Raw genomic sequence first — 17,423 nt, 5'->3', positions numbered from 1 at the left:
TTGCAGGGATAAGCACAATTGCAATTGTAATCATTGTCATAGTGATGATTGCTGTTTTGTTAGCTGTGTTTATAATCTACAAGCAAAGAAGAATGAAACACAGAATGGACACAAATAGCGATGACTATAAACCAGTGAATGGAGGAACGTATCATTCGCCAGAGATGCAAAATGGAGATATAAATCCTCGACCACAGACTGGTGAAGCCTATGACCCAAATCTTGATCAACCAGTAAAAAATGGCGTACCACCCATTCCTCCATTACCACCTGATTACTCAGTACCAGCACCCGGGAGTACTCCTGCTTATCCAACCTATGAAGGACAACCAAACACGGATAATGTATTACCATATCCTATTGAACCACCGGGAAATGAAAATACATTTCCCCCATACCCAATTCAACCGCAAGGAGGTAGTACTACTCCGTACCCACCAGTATTATCGTCAGGGACTGAGAGTTCTGCACCTTACCCCCCAGTTCAATCAGGAACACAAGATTTGAAAGTACCTCTGCTAGGGACTGGGAGTTCTGCACCTTACTCCCCAGTTCAATCAGGAACACAAGATTTGAAAGTACCTCTGCCAGGGACTGGGAGTTCTGCACCTTATCCCCCAGTTCAATCAGGAACACAAGATTTGAATGTATCTCCGCCACCGTTTGAAAATAGTACTGTAACAACAGGAGTCACACCTTCTTGTCCACCACTAGATTTAGTCGACGACAAAGTATCAGGTTCTCCTTATCCAATAGCTCCCTCTGGTGTGGAGAGCGAAGATTCCAAGTTCTCGCGTAATCGAAATCCAGCCAATACTGCAGATACTAATCCAGCATTAGGCTGGAGTTTTGGCACGACGAATTCTGCGGTCTAGGTGTAAGTATTGTATACTTTGCATGCGATTGCTGCTGCAAATGAGCTTATATCCTTTTGTTGATTGTTATAGTTTTCAACTATAATGTTTAAAATAGTAGACACAAAACATTCTTGCATAAAGTTCGTAATCTTTGCTATAAATGTAAATGGCGAAATGATTTGATGTGTTTATTAATATTATTATTTCTGCCAAAAAAGCTGATTTACATTTATTTGAATATTTTCATATTTGTACACTTTATTTATACATGTATATGTATTTACTATAATATGCTCTCTGTATTATTGTATTTCGTGCACAAGATGTTTATACCTAAACATTTTGAAAGTTACGGACGCATATATTTTTTTCACGCCCTATCCTAGCCAACTGTTTTTAAGTTTGGTCACCAGGAAGCGAGTGAGGTTAGATTTACATCGAAGTTGCACCACTCGAGTGTGACGTAATGTCACGTGGTATTATCATGGGAACAAAAGTGGAATAAAACGAACCCTGGGAGCTTCTAACCCCCTTCGCTTGCTGACGCTCGCTCAGCTATGTTTCTTAGCGTAAGTAAATCACTTTTTTTTATCAACTAAGTTGTGTGGAAAATCTTGCCCCTTCCTGGTGCCTCCAGCACCTCCCACTCTCTATCTCTCCACTACTACCTACAACCTCTCGAATCGCGCGAAGATCCCACTTTTTACTCTCCTGTTGGTTTTATAAAGACTATCAGAAATCTCTGGGTAAATGATGGAAAAAGCACAATTTATGCATTACATGTTACGTACAAGGGCAAATGACATCTTATTTTAATGAAAATGTGTTACGAAAATTAAAAAAAAAAAAAAAAATCTTTGGGCTGGGCTTGAACCTACGCCAAAAGCATCTGGTCTTTGATTTGTAATCATATGTATGCTAGCTTACTTGGCGAGAATTTGATAACTCCAACCAATCAGAACCGAGTGTTTAGCTCCTATGGCTAGAGTCGAGCGGGATTAAAATATATGCATTACGGACACTTCAACAGAATAACAACAAGCTAATTTTTCGTAAAAGACTGAAGAACGTCTTGCTACAGTTTACTAGCACGATCTAATCGATTCGTGTAATGCCATTTAGAAGCGAGGGACAGATGCACAATATCATATACGCTTGAAAATCTGAAATAATACTAATTCTTTATGACCTGTGCCTCGAAAACAAGCGGTGAGTAGGAAACTTAATTCATATGGAATTATTTAAAATCGTTGCGAAATAGAGTATACAACAGTTCCTCATCGTGTTCCGTACTCGAGGATAGTTCTTACTCTTGCACCACGTACAGAAATGGTGGTATGTCATGTACAAGTGGTAATAGAACACATAAGAAACCCAGATCATGTTGTACTCACACTGGAATATGCAGTATGAGTACACCGTGATCTGCGTTTCTTATGTGTGCTATTACAACTTCTACATGAAATACCATCACGTTTGTACGTAATGCAACACTAAGAACTATCCACGAGCACAAGTCATGCAATATGCGTTCAAGTCCACCCCCACACACACATAGTGAAATATAAAGTACAAGGGCACTACAGAGGCGCACATAAAGTGCACCATACTCGAGGATAGTTCTAACTCTTGCACCCCACGTACAGAAATGGTGGTATGTCATGTACAAGTTTCAGTCGATAAGTAAATGAAAGTCGTTTTGTTACCCCCTTTTCAAGTTCCTAGATCCTCAATGAATAATCCGTAAAAGACTGAACTTCGTGAGTCCTCGGGAAATGATGAGGACCTGTTGTATACTATATCCATTAAACATTTCCTGGTACATTTTATTTAATATTTATTTCTATGTTTAATAACAAACAGGATATTACAAACTTGTACTCTCTTGTATTATCCTAAATATTTGTACCTAGGTATTTATAGTTCCTTCATAATTATATTATGGCAATGAGCATATTAACAATAATATTACAAATATTTAGTTTGTCATATTCTCCAAATTCTTTCTTATTAGATGTATCTAAGTTGCAGTTTTTTTAAAGTTTTAAATAATACGAAGTTGATTGCACATCTGCCAGCCATTGTAGTGTGTTGTTTTATTTCAATATATATCAATATGTACACTTTATTCGTACAAGTATATGTATTTATTATAATGAATTTAATAGGATAAACATTTTCGGTAAAGTAAGATAATCCCATTTAAAAAAGAAAAGTATCTCAGGTATTAAACGTGATAGAATATTAGTTCTTAAATTATTACATTCGATCGAAATGACTACAATAACATTACATGAGGCATCTCGCACACAGTCTGGAAAGTTTTATCAAAAACTTAAAATTTAGGTTAGAAAATATTATGCTTGCCTGAGTTGAATTTGTTGAAGTTCCTCAAACTTACTCCGTAAAGTTCGTCTAAGTATTTTAATAGTATAATACAGTAAAACCTGTCTTCAGTGAACCCCTTATTAAACGGAAACTTGTGTTAAACGGAAATATTTCACGGTCCCATTAATTTACTGGTGAAAATCATGTTAAATTCCTTTCATTAAACTGAAACTGTATTACGCGGACAACTGAAATCAAAGTAAGCCTCTTAACGGAAAATTTAAAGTTTCGGAGTGTAGCATTTAGAAAGTTTTTAGACATACTATGGAGAGTTTAGATATATTTTTAGCAAAACAGACAGTGATGTGCAAACTGAAGCACACACGACGGATACATGAACTTTACTGGAGGATAATACGAAAAGTCTGAAAGGAGAACAGCAGGTGGAGAAAGAAGAGAAATGCATTGAGTTAGAAGAAGAGCGAGGGCTAAAGACTTATCAAGATTCTGTCCAAACTTTAAAGGAATTTCAACATTTGCCTCACGTGGAAGTGACACTGATATGCTTAGTATGATTTCTCAGGCTAAAGTCTTCGTGAGAAATTGAGCAGACAAGCAGCGATGTGTACAGAAAGCCTTCCTTGACTATTGGAAAAATTAAGTTAATGCTTGGACAAAATTTTTTTTCAGTCCATTGTAAGTTTTGCGTGCACTAATACTGTAAATTGACTAAGGTTCATAGAGCATCTTATTTTATCTTAGTATGTCCATTATATGTATGCATTTTTTTATTGCATAGGTCTACCTTTGTTAACCGGAAACTTATCTTTAACGGAAACTTTTGCGAGTCCCGTTCGATTCCGCTAAAAGCAGATTTTACTGTATTACAGAATACTTTACACTGTATTGGACCATAATGTATTCGTGCCATAGTTTCATATAACAAGGGAATGAAAAAAATTTAATGCGTTTTATAAAAATGTTTTAAAACTTCAAACAGAATTACAAAATTACAGATAGCAAAGTTACGATAACTTATTTTGGATATAAAGGAATATTTTATATACACTTTCAAAATAAATGCTTAACTAAAGTACAAATTAATTGTAACACTGGCCCATGAGTTTACAAGTAGACTTCCGATATAACTCTAGTAACTTAGAAGGAGTACTTATGATTTTTTTAAATAATATATACATGGAATTTAGTACAAAGACAAAGCTAATTGAATTGTGTATTCTCATTTACGTGTAGTTTATTTTTTTCGTGCTCGCAACAATCCATATATTATTGTATCAATTGTTAATTAAACTTGCATAAAAATAAGTTCCTTATTTAGCAAGAATAAACAATTTTGATCTTATTCAGCTGTTTGTGCGTTGAGTACGTTGAATTGAGTTTAAGAAGTGATTCAGATATTATATTTATTATAGTCAGTTTTTTACGATAGACTAGGGGTACAAGTAAATCTGCAAAGGTAGGGGATGCATGACGTCACGCCGTCCACCGTGCCTATCTTTGCCCATTGTAGTTTTTAGAAAGTGGGGGGACGCTATATATATGTTTGGAAGTGGGGGAACGACGTTCTCCTGCTTTCCCCATCACTTTTACCACTTCAATAGACGATACTGTACTACATGCTGAGAGTTTTATTTTATTGTTTTATACATCAGCACTTCCGTACAAGGCTCTCTAATTAGTTAGTAACCTCACAAAAAGAAAGTACAGATGTAGAACGTAGAGTTATAACTTAGTCTAAATGTTAAATACAGTGTTCGTTGAGAATCAAAACAAGTGGAACAAATGACGGAGGTTATGTTCTTCTTTCTTTAAAGCAGAAAGCAAACAACACATTTATTAAAAAAAAAAAAAAAAAAATTAATAACAAAGAGAACATGCTTACAACAATCTTTATCCACAGTGTGTTTCCACTTTAAAATATTGGTTGAATATAAATGCTATATGAGTTCCTGATCCAAAAAAGTGTTTAAAAATCAGGATTGGTATGTTCCTCTGTAATTCAGATTGTTGTAAATTTATACTATCTAAATATATATGTATTATAGACGATAAATAGGGTTCCTTATATAGCTAAATACATACATGAGTATTCAGATCATATAGTTCTTCGATAGATGCTACAGTATATATTATATACAATATCCTGCGATCTTTTTGTTTTCTGTTTCAGCTCCGATAACTCAAAGACTTACAGGTAAAATAAAAACATCCAATTTTTAATACTTTAGAGAAAGACTGTCTGAGGACGGCAATATTAGGGTTCCGAAACGTAATAAAAATTGAAAGTTTCATTGTATAAAGCTTTGACTTAATGGAATTTACAAGTGTTTGTGCCATATGTGCTGAATTAGCGTTAATCTAGATATGTAGTAATGTCAGTTTAATCCTAGATTTTAAAGTTTTTTATCTCTTTTTATTAGTTACAGAACTGCACAAAATTAAACACTAAGATCTATCAACTTGACTGGGTTTCAGTGCCTTCAACAGTCAATTGTGTGATTGAAATTAAGATATGTCATTGTTATATTAAACTGGAAATATGATTATTATATATTTCTTGGTTTGAGTTTCCGAGTACCGTACTCAAGAATGGACAGCACACTGTCATTGAAAGCATGTTATTCTGGGTTCAACTCCAGCTGTAAATTCAGTCTATATTTGGCTATACGGTATATCTATGGACCTAAGACTAAACAATCTAATAATTTCTTCGCCTTTATAAGGTAACTTTTCATCTTTCTAAACAAAATATTGAAGTAAATATTTGTCCATATATCTAGTTCAATATTAACTCTTTTTCAGATGTATTAACCCTGTAAAATATTGTTGTCGATTGGCTGTCTGAAAAAAATATCGTATTTAATGATGTGGATGTATAAATTTTACTGGAACGTTCCTGTTGTATCTAAAGTTGTAGCTCGTACTGTAAAATGACTTTCCAGCTAGTCGTTGCTTATTGTTCATTCAGAAAGTAACTTAAAAACAATCATATCTTGCCGAAATTCTTATAGAATGAAATAAGACTCAAAGTTGTTATGTAAGATGTGAAAAACACTATGTATATTTAATTTCCCCTTTATTTAATATTTGGTTCTCTTCAAATTTTATTTTATACTGCTAGATAGGCTTTTAGAGAACTAAATAAATAGTAGATACAGTTTTGTTGTATCAGTGTAATATGTATTTCAGATGTTAAGTGTTACATGTATTTCGCTAGTACGTATCTATATATATTCGTGTAATATGTAATTGTTGCTCTTTTCTGCTTTTACCTTTTATTTATACGTATTTTGTACTATTGTATTTACAACGTTGTATTTTCAATAGATAGATTGGTGTTAATTGTTTTGCCATTTAGTTAGTTCGATCATATTAACTGAAACCTTTACTCAAATACTTGCATTTGTTTATCAGTCATTGATTCCTCTTATTACCAATTATTGGAGAAGCGATGCTCACTATCTTGTAAGTTAAAAACAAAGAAAGAAAGAAAAAAAAAAGAAAGAAAATTCATGGTTTTAAGGTTTAAGGTATGGCTGATTAGATAATTTTAATGAATCTAACTTTCATTTTGTTTATCTTTGCGCGAATGGACAATGTGTTAATAAGATTTTTTTTTTATATATATATATCGAAAACTATGTACTGACATGATAGAGAACGACTCATGACTTGTTAAAGAGAGAGACATTTAATTCAGAGGGCATAAACAATGCCATAACTAACGGTCACGCAAGACCCACAATGCGGAGGCCCACAGCAAAAGGGGGCTCATTCTAAGTTTCGAATTTTTACTTTATGATTTTACAATGTTAAAATCCACTTTTCAGGTTATTCTACTTCAATAGTGTTCTGTAGTGTTGTTATATTTTCAAGTTAGTGTCTTTAAAGCCATGTAATTTACCGTGAACACACTATAGAAATAATAGTGAACTGAAATAATAAACAAGACTGATTTGACAATATTCAGTAATTTTCAGCTGAAACTGGATTAAATTTTATTTTCTTGCGTGGCAACAATGAGAACAATAATAACAAAGGTCTGGAACAAAACCTCTGTTCTCGAGCAGATCTTGCCCCTGCCCAAGCTCGGCCACTAAATAAAGTGATCACTATCCCTCAGACGATGGGCTACTTTGTCACCGAATTTCCCTTAGACCCGGACAATAGTTAGCAAGAAATAATTCATCACGTACAAATCGAGCCGAGCTGACCTGTCTCTGGCTGAACTCGGCCACCAAATATAGCGAGCTTTATTCCTTAGACGGTGGGCTACTTGCTCACTAAATGTTCAGGTCGGCCAATAGTTAGCAAGAAATAATTCACTACATACAAATCGAGCCGAGCTGACCTGTCTCTGGCTGAACTCGGCCACCAAATATAGCGAGCTTTATTCCTTAGACGGTGGGCTACTTGCTCACTAAATGTTCAGGTCGGCCAATAGTTAGCAAGAAATAATTCACTACATACAAGTCGAGCCGAGCTGAGCCTGTCCTTGGCTGAGCTCGATCAGCAAGCATAAGGAGCTTTATTCCTTAGATGATGGGCTACTTGCCCAGTAAATGTTCAGATCCGGACAGTAGTTACCGAGAAATAAAGTACCAAAAATAAAGCAAGCGGAGCGTATCCCCGCTCGCACGTTTCACTAAATATAGTGACCTCTGTTCTTTAGACAGTGAACTTCTTCACCACCAAATTGGTTCAAATTTGCCCAGTAGTTACCGAGAAATAAAGTACCACATATACATGTCACACACATACAGAGAGAGAGAGAAAGAAAGAGATGCATTCACACGTCGAGTAAAATTATAAGCTCCCGTACCCTTACACCGGGAGCTAATAATAACAATAAAGTGCACAGGAAGTAGTAATTGACTAGTCGAAACATTCAGAGAGAAAAAAAAAGTAGTTTTCTATTACTGTATAAATTTTACGTATCTATATAAACATGGACAGTAGTTTTGATATTTTCGCGGGCGGGCCCATGGATCCTTAGTTATGCCACTGGACACAAGTGTTATATATTGTCTTTCACAATTTCTTTCATTATTTAAGATTTACGTCTCGTTGTCTCCTTTAACCTAAGGCAGATCCATGGAACATAAAAAAAAAAAAAAAATACAAGACAGATTAATTGTAGGTTTATCAATATTAAATACATGAAGCCTAAGTAAGAAAAGGTTATGCCTAATTGTGAGGGAGTATATAGTCCAGTTTTAACGCTGAGGCTTACAAGACCGTACTAGCCTCTAGTTCCTTTTTCTGTCATCTAAATGTAAGATTTAGAAAGGTGTGCACTGATTTTTTTTAATATAGATATTGCTACAATCAGGTACAAACGAACTTGTGATTTTATTGCGTATTTATCTGTAGTATAATATTTAGTTATCTATAATGATACTTTTCTTTCAAAAATAGAATTAACAAAAAAACAAACAACGTGGCGTAACATCCCACCTTGAGGATCTGAGCCGTTCTAACGCCATCTGTCAGCGATTGGTTGAACTACGTCTAGCCTAGCCTACGTCTTTCATTCACGTGACTCCCCAGTTTGCCCCACGACGCTGGGCGGACGCCGAAAATTGGGAAGCACCGGCCGGGAATCGAACTCGGAACCATGTGGACGGGAGTCTAAGCACTAGGCTACGGTATCCCCTATAGAATTAACAAAATAAACAAATTATTTACATGGTGTTCCAGACGACATCACTGATAAGAAAATTATTTCTTTCAATCGTTACCGCACTCGAAATTGTTAATTAGTAATATTAGAAAGAAAGAGCACGAATTCTGTCGTAATGCTATTGTAACAAGATTATTATGTTGTTATACATTATTATATGTATCGTCATGTTGCTTACTAGTCAAAAGTGTTAAAAAGAACCATTAGGCAGCTTAAGTGTTAGTAGAATCATTAAGCAGCTTATTAATAACAGGATAAACCTTTTATTTTAATACTGTCAATCTTTTAATACTTACCCTAAAAAAACAATATTGGCTTATTACTTATTAAAATTAATACGTTGCAATATTGTCTGACAGTAATTTATAAAATATTCATTATTTAATCCATTAACCCTTTTAAATTTATGCCTTTTTAAGGTAAATTATAAACTTCCACTCAAGCAGCTACATCATCATCCCTATTTATCCTAGAATCATGGTTTGCATCTCATTCTCTTCAGAATAGAACAGCCTTTCAAACAGTACCATTTACATGTCTTCATCGTGTATTTGAGGCAAGAAAATCGCGAAAAAAGGATTTTTTGTTTAAAATATCCTTTTTTTTTTTTTTTTTTACTTTTTGCCCCTCTGGACCCCCTTGTGTTAACGCACAGATCTGAAACAAATCTGAAAAATACTAAGGTGTGCACCGAATGTGTGTGCAATATTTCAATCTTCTAAATGCAAAAGTAAGCCCGCCAAAAAAAAAATAATGCAAATAGGCCTAACAAAAAATTTGTTATGACGTCTTCACACCTATGTCTCGACGTAGAAAGGCGTGAAACCATACGTAACGTGTTCTATAATGCCTCCAGGCTTGGGGAAATAAATGAAAAACGAAGTAAAAAGCTTTATTATTACCTTTGTAATCGAATAATGAAGATACTACCCTATCGTATAAAAATATATGAATAAATTTAAAAGGGTTAAGACGGAAAATAAAAATAAAATACTCCTATTTGAAATACACTTAAAATATAAGGTTTACCACATACTTCATGATAATGTATCAATAGCATTGTAGATAATCCAGGTGGAGCATTTTGTTCTGTGTGATATATATATTATTTGTTTTCAAAACCAAACAAGTGGATGTTATTCTTTTCATGAATACTTAATGCAAAAATAGTTAATTTTAAGGATACACTTATATGAGAAGCATGCAGTTTGTAGAGCAAACATAAATTACAGCAAATTTAATATTTTATTTAGAGAAAAGTATGCTTGTTTAACGTAGTAGGTAACATGTTCCCAAACTGTGCTATGAGACTGATTCCGCTCTTGTATGACTCCATCTGGTTTCTCGGTTTCTCAGATAACAGAGTATAATGACGTTGAAATGAGATAACTGCTATAAAAATATAGTATTTCGTTTCAGAAAAAAAATATTTATTTTTGTACAAAGTGTAAGCAAGATGCATTATGGTGGTTTTTACAAATTTGCTTTATGAAGATATACATTTTGAAAATTTAATGGAAATATATTAAAGACAAACAACATTGAAGTTAATTTGTATTACTCATGTCGATAAGAGCTCTCTATAAAAGAAAATTGTCATATTTCGTGTTCCTTCATTGTATATAGTATGAACAAGAATAAACGTTTTAAATTTTTCTGAAACTTTTGTTTCTTTACTTATAGTCATAATCAAAGGTTCTGTTACTGAATTCTTTTTTGTTAATAATAATAATAATAACAAGTAACAGCAGAGGATTATTTATAAGGAAAGAAGATTATATATCGGTTGTTCTAAACAATGGCGCCCACGGACCACAGAGCACTATTCTACAGGCCAAAATAAAGCGAAAATGTTATATGATGGTATGCCCTTAGGGCCTCCTTCAGCAACTATTGGGAATCAAAATTTCACAATGTGGCAACGTCGCAGATTGAGCAATTAGCATTAGTCTACGAATACAACAAGCAGTTGAATCAATTGCTTCACTAATAAGTGATTCTAGTGTCAATCAGTATCGACTTTAGCTGCCATCTAGAAAGAATAGATACAACTATTTGATAGATTGGTAGATCTAATCTATGGTTCTTTATTTGCGACCTTGTCACATAGTGCAATTTGTCTCCAGACGAGGATTCGAAAGTATAAAGATATATATACTTTTTGCTTTATTTTGATTTACAGAATAATGCTCTGTGGTCCGTAGGCGCCATTTTTGGAACACCCTATATATATATATATATATAAATTGAAAAAGGCTTTATTCAAGTGGGCGAGGTTCAACGTATTGCTGCTCTACCACCTAACCCTTGTCAAGGAAATGCATTCAGTTATACAAAAGAGATACAATCAATCGAGTACAAAAGATACGGTGATATACAACAAAAAATACAAGTATACATTAATATGATTTAAAAAAAGGAAAGAAAAAAGTGGTACTTTTAACAAAACACACACACACAAATACTACAAGTGAAGAATTAAAAAAAAAGCAATAAGAAAAAAATGTACAAACATGAAACGAACACAAACCGGTAAATAACAGACAAAATAAAGTATGTTTGTCATTGACAGTGGGGGGGGGGAGGTGATGAAATATTTCTACAATGCATGATTATTTAATAAAAAAAGTGTAGCAAGTCAAGTCTGGTTTCATTTACGTGTTTGAAGTGAGAATACAAATCATGGGTACCTGAACTTAAATTTTGTTGGCTGAGTAAATAAATTTTTAACATTTTTTGAAGGAATTAAATGTTTGTTTCTGTTACTACATTTGGTACAGCATCCCATGACCTTGGAGCTAATACTGAAAATGCCGCAGTGGTTTGCTTGAGTCTATGGCGTGGAATATCAAACGTATTTCTTTTGCGTGTTAAGTGAGTGTGAGTTTCTTGTATAAATACGCGGGGCGTGGTTCTTTTAAGAATTTTATAAATGAGACAGCAATAATTCAAATATCGTCTTCTGGACATCGTCAGCACGCTATTGTTGTTCAGGATAGGCAAAATGTGATCGAACTTCCGTACATTGTAACAGAAGCGAATGCATGAATTTTGTACCTTTTGAATCAGAATAGCATTGTTCTTTGTAAGAAATGGGCCATATACAACATCACAATAATCAAACAAAGATAATATCAGTGTTCGTGTTAGGAGTAGCTTGGTATCTTTCGACAGACAGTCTCGTATTTTGTACAAGTTTCTTAGTATTCCCAGAGCTTTTGAACATTGGGTAGAGACATGATTATTCATAGAAAGCTTATCATCAATTTGTACTCCAAGATTTTTTACACAAGGTGAATAGCTAATGTTTGAGTCCATTATTTGTAATTCTAGTTTTTCAGGAACAATTTTATTCAACTGATTAGCGGAACCTAGAACAGTATAAATACATTTTAAAGGATTAATAACAAGGTCATTATCAATGCACCAGTCACTGATAGCATTAAGATCTTGATTGAGGAGTCGAACAACTTGTAAGTCCTGAGGCAAGGCTTTTATAAACAATTGAGTGTCGTCCGCGTAACAGTACATCTTTGAATGCTATTCAACAGATACCAGATCTGCAGTATATAAGGTAAACAAAACTGGCCCTAAAATTGAGCCTTGTGGAACACCGCTATTAGGAACAGCAGCTTCAGAAATTTCGTAATGAGAGGAACTAGGTAAATCAACTTGCTGTTTTCTCTTATATAGATAGGATTCGAACCATTTTATTGTATTTACTGAAAAGTTATAGTATGTAATTTTTACTAAGAGAACATCACGCTGGACAAAGTCAAATGCCTTTGAGAGGTCTAATAAAACTAGTATTGCAACATATTTGTCATTTAGTGCATGAAGCACATTGTCTTTAATACCTAGCAAAGCAATAGAGGTGCTGTGAGTTTTACGAAACCCAGATTGTTCGGATGGAAGTATGCCAAAGCTATCAATATATGAAATCATTTGCTGCAGCATTAACTTTTCAATTACCTTTGAAAAAACTGGCAATATACTTATTGGCCACTACAGTATATACTTATTGGCAATATACTTACAGATTGGTCACTAATTGATTTAATACAAGGTTGATTTTGTAATGGCACAACTGTAGCTAGTTCCAGGGATTAGGGAATTTACCATTCGATAAAGAACAGTTCACAATATTAATTAAGGGAGATGTGATAACGGATAAAGCTATTTTAAGCATATGTGGGGTTATTTCATCAAAGCCCACGGCATTAGATTTAATGTTAACAATTGCTCTTCTAATTTCGTGTTCATCAACAGATCTTAACATGAAATGAGTTCCACAATCAGTGTGTTTCAGTGAACTATACCAATTTATTTGTTTATCAAATGTATTGTTACTTGTTACTGAGATTTCGGAAACCTTAGCAAAATGACGGTTTATGACATCAGGACAATTTAGTTCTTCAAGGAGGTTCAACGATGAACTTTTTCCACCTATTCCCAAATTATGTAACGTCCGACAAGTGTCTTTATTGTTTTTAGCGTTATTTATACGAAAGGAAAAACATGTAATCTTTACTTGTCAAATAACTGCCGTAGTAAAACTACGAAGCTATTTGTACTCATCCCAGTGTTGCTGCAACTTAGTGCGTTTGAACCTCCGGAGCGCACAATCGCGCATTTTCATTAGTAGTTTCGTATTACTAGACATATAAGGTATTTTTTAATTCAAAACTTTAACCATTTTCGTCGGCGCGTTCTGATCGAACAGATGTTTTAAAGTCTGAAGAAAATTAACTTTAGCATCTATAAAACCATGAAAATTCAATTTGTTTCCAGTTCAAGGTTTCGGCATTTTGTAGAAATGCGTCGCGATTAAATGTATTAAAGTTGTGATAACGAATAATCAAATGACTTTCTTGGTGGTTCTTTAGTGTTCAGGATAGCATGTGTCACCCAGTGATCGGATGATACAGTGGATGGACTAACACCACTTGATGCTACCATGTCAATTTTATCCATAATAATGAGATCGAGTAATGTTTCACCGAACTCTGTTATTCTGGTTGGTTCTTTAATGAGTTGGACAAGACCAAACGTATCCAAGACACGGTCCAAATATTTTGTTTCGGCTTTGTCAGGACAAAACTGATCACAATTAAGGTCACCTAGTATATAAAGACAATCAACTTGCGGATATACGTGTATAATCAAATCCTCAAGAATAGACAATTTGGTGTAGAGGGTACGTGGTGCTCTATACATTGATAAGATACCTATGCGTAGCAAATTTATTTTGACCATTGCCGTGAGACATTCCACTTGATCTGAGTTAGATATTTCAATTAGTTTTATATTTACATTTTCAAGATAATATATTAAAATTCCCCCAGCATGATGTTCTCTGTCTTGTTGAAGAACTGAGCAACCAGGTATGTTAATGAGTCTGTATCAGTAGAATTATAAACCCACGTTTCACTAACTATAAAAACAGCACACTGTGTTTCTAATACTACTAAACGTATTTAATCTATTTTAGGTAAAATGAAACGATTATTAGCATGCATAATTATAACTGAGACTGTTGTCCTACCGTACAATCAAACCTTACCTGAAAGATTTTGTTGATAACAGTGTTTAAATGCTCTCTTGTACCATGCTAGTGGTCATGACTGCTCCCTCGTATTATGCCTACGTTACTCATAACTATTGTTAGGCAATTTCCTTACAATACAACTGCAATATAGCGATAACATGCCAAGTAGTAAACCCTTTAAAGCTAGAGTGGTACCGACAAGCTTTGTAAAACAGTAACATAAATCTGATTCATCATCTCCATAAAGAATAAGTAACCTACTTTTTGCAAGAACAGAAATTTCACTACAAGTACACCCCTGAATATTGACATATACAAAAGCACAATGGACACTAACAAAAATTTTGTAAGACTGAATTGTACAATGCATAATGAAGCAGTCACTAAGAGAAGTGTTCAGTAGACTGATCAACATAACATAAATATTTTTTAAAAAATATCTATCTACACTTTCACAACAGACGAACTCAACCCACGTTTGCTGTTGAGAGAGTACACTACGATGAGTTTAAATGGCTTCTAGCTCACAGTGGTTATGAAGTGCTTTTGCTTCCTTTTCACAACAACTATTTTACCATCTTGAGTAAAAACATCCCTTGTACCAAACTTCTGTGTCGCGTTTTTGAGTAGTTGAAGTCGAGCCTTACAAAGATCTTCTCTGATTATGATACCTGAATTCTTTAACTTTCTTTTGCTTCTAAATACCAATGATCTGATCCTGTAATTAGTAAATTTCACTATTATAGGTCTGTTCTTACCGGAAACCACTGGGCCAATTCTGTGTGTTCGGCACAGATCAGAGTTCTAAAGTTTGATTCTAAGGCGATCTTCAAACAGGGACGAAGCAATTGCATACGTATCTTCTCCTTCATCCGGTAAACCGAAAATTCGAATGCTATTCCTGCGTTGGTACTGTTCTAGTTCTACAATTTTGTCACTTAGATCGGCAATTCAATAATATATATATATATAAAATCTGAACGCTCGTTTTTCGTGTAGGGAAACACAAGTAGTTACTGGGAAATATTTGAATATTTGTAAAGCGTACATGAATCTCCTTTCCCCATCTTGCATATTTCAACTGAAATGGATTGATGAGAACTCAGCTTGACCCAATGCCTAAGTTCCTTTTCCTTTGCTGTTTTAAGTTAGTCATTGAACACAGCGTGCTTGATTTTTCTTCCTAAATTTGTTCGTTTCTTGACTCGCATTGTGTGGTTTCTGTTGAAAGTCCATGCTAGAAACAATGGAAATGTATAAATAAAAATGGATAATATTTAAGTGTAATAATTAATTTAAACCTCTTTACTACATGCATTTTACTAAAAGTGACATGATGCAAACCGGTTTTGAGGTAGCCCGTCTTGCGCTCGTTGCCATCGGCATTGCCGTACGTCCCACGTGAGTTAAGACAGTGTCCGCGATTCGCCGCAGGAAATTTTCGGGTTAGAACGCCTCATCAACGAGATAAAACATATTAGTAAGTTCGTTTAACGATTTGTCCATGTTGTTCATAAGCTCTGCCTCAGACGACTTGGGTATGTAACAGAGAAACTTATGGACCCGATTCTTGAGTCCCCAGATGGACTGAAACCTCAAAAACAATACTTTTCTGGTACGTGTAAGCAATGATGCATGAAAATATGGGATGGCAACGCCTGGTACAATGTCATTTTAAACGTAAAAGGTATTGCATAACACCGTGTCCAGATCCAGCATATGGTCAAGGGAGGGGCTAAATCATAGTTTGCCGCTTTATCCAGTGTATACCTGACCGTCAAGGGGGGCTATAGCCCTACCCTTAGATTCGCGCCTGTATATATTTTATATATAGAATACTATTATATAGGATACTAGTATATATTTTATATACTTTCAGTGAATAGTTACTAGTAAAATACCATACATGCAAGTGAAATGACGAAAGACTATAAATTTTATATTACGAAGTGTATTGTTGAAAAACAAAATTCATGATATCAACCACAACATCCAATTATTCCACATGAACATAATACATAAACTGTGCCCTTTCTTCTTACCCATATGGGAAATGTTTCACAAAGGAATTTCGAATCATATATTTCGTAAGGGTAGATGAACCGTCTTGGATATAGATAAATTCTGTTAAAATTGCCTTGAGTTCTTTAATTTAGGACCCATTTTGTCTTGTAATATTTTGAGGTAATTATTTATGACCAAACATGGAGTTTCTTCAAAAAATATTGCACGAAACATGTCAAATGTGGAAAATCTTTCACAGATTGTAACAGCAGAGTAGTTTAATAATTCTCTCTCTACAAAATGAGAATTTAATGTGCTATAGTAGTCTGTTTACACTTTCATTCAATTTAAACTGAACTTTGTCTGACCATAAAATTTGATCTTCAAAGACATCACGTTCAGCAATTTACTAAGATACCACTCGAAATTTTTGTCGCATCGGGTAAGACTATCTTCATTTAGTTTTAGCAAGTGAGACTTACAGTTTCCTAATTTAAACTCAATCGTAATTCCTTGAAATGGTTCACTTGCTGCCTTTCTTTTTAACTTTCTTGGACATTTTGAGAAAGATTCTCAAATTTTTTGGACTTTTTCACAGCTTTTCCTTGTCTTATTGTGTTTACCATTAATATACTGCTTCATGAAACTGCTTGATTAATTTATATATTGCTTAACCACTGAATTAAATTGGGTTAGAAAATGCTTATTTGAATTTTGCTTCTATTGCGACGCTACTCTTACCTGTTGTAAATCAATTTCCGGTAATGAAAATTCTCTTCTTCAAAGTAACTCTTCGTATAGCAGTTGCTATGTCTCAAACAAAATGAATAAAAGTGTCATCATTAAATGTCATAAAATTTCAATATAAGTTAAATAAAGACAAAATTAACACAAACAATGAATATTAGTGTCACAATATCAGTAAAAAAAAAAAAATTCATATTTGGGCAGGATAATTTTTGGGCCTCCTTTATGTGTGTAG

General features: G+C 34.2%; 1 protein-coding gene across 3 annotated transcripts in view; it reads left to right on the top strand.

Moving 5' to 3' along the window:
- The window catches only part of LOC145664684 (uncharacterized), a 51,060-nt gene extending 40,509 nt beyond the window's left edge, over positions 1 to 10,551 (top strand). For all 3 annotated transcript variants that reach the window (XM_081731538.1, XM_081731539.1, XM_081731540.1), the window contains exon 4: positions 7 to 10,551. In XM_081731538.1, coding sequence (XP_081587664.1) covers positions 7 to 875 — 869 coding nt within the window. In that variant the 3' untranslated portion in view covers positions 876 to 10,551. The remainder of the gene's footprint in view (positions 1 to 6) is intronic.
- Positions 10,552 to 17,423: the final 6,872 nt, after the last annotated feature.

Source organism: Thermobia domestica, chromosome 11 (genome assembly GCF_964235325.1).
Source record: "Thermobia domestica chromosome 11, izTheDome1.hap1.1, whole genome shotgun sequence".
NCBI lineage: Eukaryota > Metazoa > Arthropoda > Insecta > Zygentoma > Lepismatidae > Thermobia > Thermobia domestica.
Note: the sequence above shows the minus strand (reverse complement) of the source record. Positions and strands in the feature narration are given on the sequence as shown.